At 37.4% G+C, this 9,130-nt stretch overlaps 3 protein-coding genes and 1 long non-coding RNA gene across 7 annotated transcripts; 2 read left to right on the forward strand and 2 right to left on the reverse strand.

Annotated features, from left to right (window-relative positions):
• The first annotated feature begins 1,129 nt into the window (after positions 1 to 1,129).
• LOC110919856 (F-box/FBD/LRR-repeat protein At1g13570-like) lies at positions 1,130 to 1,976 on the forward strand. Its single transcript, XM_022164104.1, has 3 exons — positions 1,130 to 1,351; positions 1,412 to 1,732; positions 1,815 to 1,976. Exons 1-3 carry the CDS (start codon positions 1,130 to 1,132, stop codon positions 1,974 to 1,976), a joined length of 705 nt encoding a protein of 234 aa, XP_022019796.1.
• Positions 1,977 to 2,075: 99 nt separating this feature from the next.
• LOC110916371 lies at positions 2,076 to 4,861 on the reverse strand. Of its 4 annotated transcripts, XR_004884470.1 has the most exons (8): positions 4,631 to 4,861; positions 4,276 to 4,498; positions 4,074 to 4,185; positions 3,131 to 3,282; positions 2,986 to 3,043; positions 2,504 to 2,579; positions 2,311 to 2,395; positions 2,076 to 2,218 (listed from the first exon to the last, which is right to left on the reverse strand). It is a non-coding gene; the product is annotated as an uncharacterized LOC110916371 (long non-coding RNA). The 4 variants fall into 4 exon arrangements; XR_002579688.2 differs by having other exon boundaries at positions 2,076 to 2,395; XR_004884469.1 differs by having other exon boundaries at positions 2,311 to 2,579.
• LOC118488388 lies at positions 4,852 to 5,777 on the forward strand. The gene is made up of 2 exons (XM_035985894.1): positions 4,852 to 5,190; positions 5,277 to 5,777. The coding sequence occupies exons 1-2, from the start codon at positions 5,098 to 5,100 to the stop codon at positions 5,562 to 5,564; spliced, it is 381 nt and encodes a 126-aa protein (XP_035841787.1). The 5' UTR covers positions 4,852 to 5,097; the 3' UTR covers positions 5,565 to 5,777.
• A 2,223-nt stretch (positions 5,778 to 8,000) lies between these two features.
• LOC110919857 lies at positions 8,001 to 8,920 on the reverse strand. The gene is made up of 2 exons (XM_022164105.2): positions 8,374 to 8,920; positions 8,001 to 8,224 (listed from the first exon to the last, which is right to left on the reverse strand). The coding sequence occupies exons 1-2, from the start codon at positions 8,873 to 8,875 to the stop codon at positions 8,001 to 8,003; spliced, it is 726 nt and encodes a 241-aa protein (XP_022019797.1). The 5' UTR covers positions 8,876 to 8,920.
• Positions 8,921 to 9,130: the final 210 nt, after the last annotated feature.

Here is a 9,130-nt window from a genome sequence, read left to right on the forward strand (position 1 = left end):
AAGGACAAGGGCTTTGTCGTAGGGGAAGCGGTCCTCAAGGCAGAGGCGAGCAAAGTGGCAAAACATGAGAACGCCTGCCTGGAGAATCAACATGTGTTTGTCCCGTTTGCGTTTGATACCTTTGGTGGTCTCGCTTCTAACGTTGTGCGACTTTTGAATCGGGTTCAAAAAGTCGTACATAGTAATTCTTCGTCGTTAAAGGTTTCAAACTTTATATTTAGTAGAATTGGTTTTTCTATTCAAAAGGGGGTGGCAGCGCAACTTGTTCCCGACTAGCTGCCATTGCTTTGTAATTGCCCTTTTTCGTGTGGAATAATATTGTTGTGGTTTTAATAAATAAAAAAAAAGACTGTTAAGTCAAAAAAAAAAAAAAAGAGCCGATTCTACTTTAGAGATCTTCCTTGTTTTCACAGTTCACACCATAGCCCCAACCTTTGGATTCAAATCGAATTCATAAAACAAGGAAATGGTATACATAGTGAGTAGTGATTTTCCCTGTATATATGGAATCACTACTCACACCTATATTTATTTCATATATTTTTAGAGAGAGAAAAATAAAAAAAAATATTATTTAACTGAATAATTATAGATACGAGTAATATTAAGTTTATAAAAGATGAATAAATTTTAATGATAATTAGTCTATCATATTTGTAACTTTTTATGTTGTACAGATTAATATTAAATTTAAACAACTTATCACAAATTACATTAACCAAATGTGCATAATTGCTTGACTTAACCCTAGCCCCATTCCTGTTTATGCTTCTACTCGTCGACGTTGGTGGCTGGTTCGTTGGCTTCTGCTTGATGAACCCTAACCAAATGTGTATTAAATAACAAAAACCCGGTAGTTTCTTTTCGTAAGTTCTAAAATAGACAATACACGTTCTGGGTTGATTGAACTATTAGGATTTACATTATTATTTAGTGCATTTGGTAGTTCATACCATTTTAATGTATAGGTTTTTTTTTTCTGTACATTTGGAGATTTTAGGGCTGTTAGAACTTTCATATATTCAGAACCATGTTTGCTAGATCATATCATTTTAAAGTTTATTTGTCATGTATTATGCTTCTTTTGTGTATGTTTATTATAAACGGAGTAGCTAATTTTGCAGCTAAGATGGATAGAATTAGCAAGCTTCCTCTATGCATAATAGAAAACATCTTATGTTTACCACCGATTCAAGAGGCAGCAAGGACAAGTATCCTCTCTAGGGAATGGAGGTACCATTGGATCAAAATTCCTAAACTTGCATTTATTGAGGATACATTTCAAGTATCGACTGATGGAGCTGAATTGTCCGTTTTGGAGCAAACCTTTGACGAACCAAGTGACAGGAAAGTAATGACCAAGAGGTGTAAACTTTTATATGCTATATACCAAGTTTTGTTATTGCACCAGGGTCCAATCCATGAGTTCACCCTTTCTATGGCAGTAGATGGCTCCTGTGTTGAGATTGACCACATACTACTTCATTTGTCGAAGAAAAATACTCTTAAGATATTAAACCTTGACCTTAGGGGGAACTATTCGTTACCCTCATCTTTCTTCTCATTACACTATATAACGGAACTCCATATTACTTCTTGTGTTTTTGACCGTCAACCATCATCCAATGGATTTCGTAGCCTTACAACTTTAAATTTGCAAGAAATATGGATCAGTGAAAAAGCGCTTATGCGTCTTTTATCAAGTTGTCCATTACTGAAGACATTGACTATTGTAAGTGACTAAGTTCATAATAAAATAGAATGTCATTCCTCATGGTGTTTCATAACTTAGCTATATATTGTAATTTTTGCAGATGAGTGATTATGGAACTATCGATGTCTTTGGAGATTTCACCATTGTTGATTTCTTTGAGTGTTTACCAAACATTGAATATTTGTCTGTTTGGTTTTCCATCTTTTTGGTAATTTTATCCAAACTAGGGTTTATCACCCGCCGCGATGCGGCGGGGACCTAGAAATTAAGACGTAACACATATGAATAAAGCTTAGGTTCAAAACGTTCATAAAGTGTTATTTGGCGGTACGACATATGTGTGTATAAAGGAACTCCTTAATTGATGACATTTCGAATAGTCCGTCTATATGAAATATAACAAATGAAAACATAGGAAAAAATACAGGCCATGAGAAATAGGTGAAGAACGTCACCATGATGTGTCACTTTCTTAGCATCCTTCTAAATATACAACATCTAAACCTTTTAAAACACATGAATAAAAAACAATACAATTGAGTAGAAACAAAGGAAGCCTAAATAATAAAAAATAATAATAATTACTTAAAGCACACCTTTAGACAATGTGTTTGAGAAGAACATATTACATGTACCTAAAAGGGGACCAACCTTGACAACAAAAAAGCATCTGATTTACACCTGTTAGAGGAAATAACACATTTAAAAAAGAGACCAAAGTAAAAAAGAAGATAAATGCCAATGATCAATGAGATTAGAAGCACTTAAATAAAACACAAAAACATATACGTATAAAGTGCTACTGTTGTTACGGGTTAACGTTGGACGTAAAGCTGAAACATAGAAAGCTGGTGTTGCTGCAAACCTGAAACACAGGAGGTAAAATAAAAACAGATTATTGGTGAATTAGCATACGTATGAAGAGATTTGCGTTTTTCGTTTCCTAGGGTGAGTCGTAGAAAAAGAGTCATTGTTCTTTTTGTTAGGCATATTTTTCTTCGAGTATGCGAATGTAATCTCTTTTAAAAAAGAGAGTGAACATGTGATTCCAATGAGTTAAAATGTAGATATCATAAGTACCAGTAAGGAGCTGGTGATTGTCTTTGGACGGAAAGCCTTTCATAATCACATAAATCAAAGTAAAAGTGGGGAATAACATCAGTTTCAGGTGTGAAAGTGATGATTGAAGGCTGGCCTTTTCAAATAGAGGTGTTGTCATTGACAATTTTCATGTACAAACCAGGCCGGAGCTTACATAACTGCTATTTTACCTGGTTAGGCAAGACGTCTCCGGCATATGAGTTAACTTGATTGTTTTCAATCCTTCCACTACAAAACAACCAACAATAATCTTATTTCTTAATCGACAACAATCATAAAAAAGAAAACTAAATCATAAACACTTTCCTTTACTACCTCTGCTAACAGAAGGGGGTCCAAGAAACCAAAAGGAATCCCATATTTGCCATACAATTCAACCTTATGCAATGGAGGCTAAACAGGACGCCACAACGGACACCATACCTCAAATACACGCTACAGCAAACAAACGCAAACCTACAAAGTCCCTACCAGCAGGAATAAACTAATTAACACGTGCACTAAAAGAAGGGCAGGCAAAAAAGGACACATAAGCATCTATTCGAGATTAATAGTAGAGTACAAAATCCCAACATAAACAATTAGAAGTTTATTACAAAAATCCCAACACAAACAATCTTAACAATAATAGAGGTCGCAACACCTCTAAACTTAGCCTTTTATCTAAAATTCTTATATGATAAAAAGGTTAAAACTAAACAAAAAGTTTCTGCCTTATATGTTTATTTGCTTCGGTAACGCACAAATTTGCCTCATCCCATTTCACACCTTTTTTACCGCATCAAGGATCTGATCATACTATCCAACACATAAAAAACATAACTTTATGCCTAAAGAGTCTCCATAACTATCATCAAAATCACTAAAAGCAGATTCAGCCAATCAAGCAAAATATGACTTCCACAAATCTTGCAAATTCCAAACTTTCTGAGATTATGTGAAAGCAAAGCAGATTAGAGGCAACCATCCTTCAGTTTACACACCAGCTAGTGATCAAAAACCCTAAAATTAAACAAATATCAATAATACGATTAGCAATAGATCTGTAATACAGAGGCTTCATCACTTAATGCCTTTGAGAAACAAAATACAATTTTAAGAACAACACATACATTGCGGTTCACCAAACAATTAGAAGGCATCATTCTAATACAAAGTTTAACAAACAATCATTTCATTCCACCACAAAGATCTGAAAAACAGAGACGTAATCAACAAAAGGGTAATCAGAATACAACTTCATGTAACCGATTCTAACCTTATCCGCCGACGTCCCATCTTGTCTGTCACCGATCTGGTCAGAATATGCTTCTGAAACATAGCCTCTAAATATTCTCACCGGAGTTCACCGGAATTTAACCGGAAGTCGCCTATTCATCATTCCAACAAAAATCAACCAATCAGACATCATTGTATGTCGATCTAGCTGGAAAAGAACATGCAGCGGGAAAGAAACTTACCAGATGTTCGTCGGAACCCTGGTCGTTGCCCAGTTTTTCGTCACAGCCACCGTCTGAACCGTAGGTCTCTTGTTCGGAACCAGCAATTCGGCGGGGATAGAAGACGACCATGTAGGTTGCGTAACCGGGCATCCCTCTCTCTCTCTCTGGTTCTTTGATCTCTATTTTAGCATTTCTCTCTCTATGTGGGTTGTAAGGAGTTGGAAGCCATGGGAAGGATACACTGTGCAACAACACAAGAAAGTGTTAAGCATGATGTACAAGACTACATAGCACTAACATGTTACAAATTTATATTATACAAGATAGATCCATCTAACTGAAAAAATATACATACAACTGAATCGAGGCTTACCGGAATTCGTGCAGGAGTTAACCGGAGTCTCGTCAGAACCCTAGCTCGCACCGCCTCACCGGATTCCTTGTCTTCTGCGGTGTAGGTAGGGGTACAACACTCACCGATGCTGAGAAAACGCCGCCAGATCCGCCGTGGCTCCGGTGGCTGGCCACTCTGTCTGTCGGTGTCGCATACTCTATCTCTCTCTCCCAGACTTTGTATTGTATATATTGTGTGGACATGTGTATAAACCACGTCCACATATTCCATATTTTTTTTGAAAAGCACCCAAAGCCTTGTGTACAACCCACTGAAGCTGAAAGTAGTTGCTAATTTATATAGGTGTTAATGGTATATGCTTGATTCTATTTTGGTCTTCTAATTAGTTATATTACAAATCTTTGTTTTGTTTATGGTTTAAGTTGTTTCTTCCACTTCCGAAAGAGCTTCCAACAACAACATTGGTCCACTTGAAATACCTATTTATGGAATGGATATGGTTAAGGCACAAATATGCGGTATCTTTTCTTGTTCATTTGATCAGAAGCTCTCCAAACCTGGAGAAACTTAAGCTAGAGGTAAATAACAAGAATCTATGTATTCTACATATCTATTTGTTTTGATTCTTGTGTCAAATTACACTCACACAAGACACTTGGTGTAGATTTCAGTCGATGATGACTTGTTTGATGAATCTATTACGGGCTTCGTTACGCTTGATGATTATTCAGATATTATGTTGGAGTATCTTAACGAATTGGAGATTCTACATTTTAGCGACGCCGATAATGAGTTGGATTTTGTGAAGCTTATATTGGCTAAGTCACCTGTACTAAAGAAGGTGAGAATACTCCTATGGGATCAATTTGATAAAGATGAAAGATTGCGGATTTCACAAATGTTTTTACACTCCCCATGCGCATCGCCTGTAGTAAAACTCAGTGTAAGTTGAAATCCACTCATTTGTAGCACTTGGGGGTTTTGTTTGCTGTTTAGTGAAATGAACAATTTTGTTTCTACCTCATATGGGATTTTGACAATTATGATCTTTTGCAACTTGAATTTGTTAAAATGTTATTTTCCACATGTATTAGTGCAAAGGGCAAGATTGTGACTGGGGACAAGATTGCATTGTTTCTGTATCGAGTCAGATAGTTTGTTGAGGCATGTGAGAACTCTATGCTTGAATTCCTCTGTGTCCTGTGGATAATTGCAGTGGTAGGTTCAGAAATTTTTTCTAGTAGGTTTATTTTGATAGATTCTTACTTTTTTTTTTTCCAAATCATACAAGGTTTTCACTGATTGTCACTATATTTTTCAAACTGAATGGGTAGGAACCCACAAAATGTGGATATATTTTTCCTCTTTTCTTTTCTTCTTTTTTTTCTTTTTTTTTGTTTTTTATTAATAGCACTTTCCAGCTCAAACCTTTTTTTTCCTTTATAATCTACGTGCCCCACATGCTCAGGATTTTCTGTCTGTCGCACCTATTGAAGGCTTGGGGCAACACATGTCGGCTGTGGAATACCGTGCTATCCTTAGATACCGACTGATGATTCCTTTGTTCCCAGTTGACGAGCCATGTCCGGTATGCCGCAAAGCGTGTTTGGATTCTTTCGGCGAGCATGCGATCCATTGTAAAGAGCTACCAGGGTTTAAATATCGGCATGATTGGGTGAGAGATGTGTTATGTGATGTTCTTAAACGGGCCGGGATCTCTGCCAAAAAGGAGGCTCCAGTAAATTTCCTGACTGACCCCTTAGAGGGGAGGTCCACTTTACGCCCGGCGGACATCCTTGTGTTTGGTTGGGAAGGGGGGAAACATGCCTGTGTAGATTTAACTGGAGTCTCCCCACTTGTCGGGCTCAAGGACAAGGGCTTTGTCGTAGGGCAAGCGGTGCTCAAGGCAGAGGCGAGCAAAGTGGCAAAACATGAGAAAGCCTGCCTGGAGAATCAACATGTGTTTGTCCCGTTTGCGTTTGATACCTTTGGTGGTCTTGCTCCTGACGCTGTGCGACTTTTGAATCGGGTTCAAAAAGTCGTTAATAGTAATTCTTCGTCGCTAAAGGTTTCAAACTTTGTATTTAGTAGAATCGGTTTTTCTATTCAAAAGGGGGTGGCGGCGCAACTTGTTGCCCGACTACCTGCCATTGCTTTGTAAAAAAAAAAAAAAAAAAAAAAAAAAAAAAAAATTACGGATATGGTATATACCAATTCTGATGTGGATGCTCTGCTAATTATCATCGAGTATTTTAACTCAACGAAGACTAACTAATAAGTTAATTGAAGAGAATAACTTGCAACAAAAACAATGGACATATAAGCAATTCTACAATGCACATTATACAAATTTATTACAAAACTTATGATACAAAAGAACTTATACAAGACTTTTGTCCGTCGTTTAAAAAACAATAATAAATCTTACAAAATAAATAAGAACGGGATACTCGAGGATCGACCTATCTGTCCCTCTTAGACCATGTGTAGTGGTTAAACATTATAATGCCCCCCACCATGGGGCGTTTTGCGCCATGTGACAGCCCAGTCAACAAGGGGCATTATACCATAAAGTGGTGTAGTGGGGCATTATTCAAATAATGCCCATGCAATCATTTCCCAATTATTTTTTTTAAACTTTAAAAACTTTATTAAATAAAAAAAAATACAATACTAGAAATAAAAAACATAAAATCCGGTTAAATAAAAAAAATACAATACTACAAATAAAAAAATTAAAATTTGAATTAAAAAAAAAACACTAGTTTTCATCTTCGCTTTCTTCACCCTCGTCCTCCGTTTCTTCCTCTCCCTGAGGTGGTACATACCGAACCGACCATGCGTGGTGTAGCAAATCAACCATTAACTGGGAATGGTACGGTTCGTAACGCAACTCTCGCGCATTATTCACTCTTTCTTCTATTGACGCCTGTGGATGCTCCTCTTGAACGGCTTCTGGCACATAATTCTGGCATATTGCCTTTCCTTCGTCTTCCAAAATCATGTTGTGCATGATTATACACGCGTACATAGCATCTCTCATTTTTTGCTTGCTCCATGCACGACAAGGATTTCTCAAATAATGCCAGCGTTGTTTAAGAACCCCAAAGCATCTCTCAATGTCTTTTCGTGAAGACTCTTGAACCTTTTTAAAGTATGCTCTTTTTTCATCGAAAGGATCACTATACGTCTTCACGAAAATCGAATACCTAGGATATATTCCGTCGCTCAAATAATATCCATGAGGGTAGTAGTTTCCATTTGCGTAAAACGACGCTTTAGGAGCTTTGCCAGAAATCCACTCCTCTAACAGCGGAGATTGTTCAAAAACATTGATATCATTGCATGACCCGACCACGCCAAAGTAAGCCGACCAAACCCAGAGATCCTATGAAGCAACCGCCTGAAGAATAATAGTGGGTCCTTTTTTGTCACCCCGTGTGTGTTGGCCTCGCCATGCAGTCGGGCAGTTATTCCAACGCCAATGCATGCAATCTATGCTCCCGATCATACCAGGCAAACCATGCTCAGCATTATGTACCTCGTAGATCTTTTGAAGGTCGTCCCATGTGGGCGTTCTAAGATAACGCGCACCGTACACATCAATTATACCTTTATAAAAAAACATAGACAAAAAAAAAATAAATTATAGGAATTGTAAACATAGACAAAAAAAAAATGAAAAGTATACTCGATGTTAAAAAAATAAATTGTAAACATACTCGATGTTTAAAAAAAAAAGTAAAGTATAGGAATTTTACCGCGACAAAAATGCTCCAAGCTATCTCTCGTTGTTTTCTCCGCCATTTTTAGATACTCGTCATTGATGTCGGTAGTGTTTCCATAAGCAAGGATTCGTAACGCCGAGGTACACTTTTGGATACCGGTAAATCCAAGTTCCCCTCTCGCATCCGCTTTTTGTTTAAAATAATCGTAGTTGGCTTCCAAGTCGTGGACTATGCGTAGAAATAACCGCTTACTCATTCGGAAACGACGCCTAAACATTTCGTTCGAATATGTCGGCTCCTCATCAAAATAATCTTTCATCAAACGATCGTGTGCCCCGCGTCGGTCTCGTTCAATATAACCTCTTTTACCTTTTTTTGCTTGGGGGCGACGACAATGCTCGACATATCTCATCGCTAGTTTACAAGCACCCGTAACCGCCTCTTGCTCAACCTCCTCATCGGTTGAACCATCGCCATCCGCAAAAAACTCGTGGTAGCAATAGTTTAGCATGGATGAAGAACTAGGAGAATCCATCAAGTTTTTTATAAAATGGTTGTATTTTTTAGAGGGTTTTTGTGATTTTTTTGGTTGAAAATGAATGAGTATATATATATATAGGGGGGAAATGAAATTAAAAAAAAAAATAAAACTAGCCGTTTAAAAAACTAGCCGTTGAGAGTTGGGATTGGGCATTCAACATCGTTCCAGCGTTTTAATAAACACGCCGGGCTAAAATTTTTTCAAAAAAAACGCCCGGAAACGCCCCATGTGGTGGGGACCTAGGCGTTT

Source organism: Helianthus annuus, chromosome 16 (genome assembly GCF_002127325.2).
Source record: "Helianthus annuus cultivar XRQ/B chromosome 16, HanXRQr2.0-SUNRISE, whole genome shotgun sequence".
Lineage (NCBI taxonomy): Eukaryota > Viridiplantae > Streptophyta > Magnoliopsida > Asterales > Asteraceae > Helianthus > Helianthus annuus.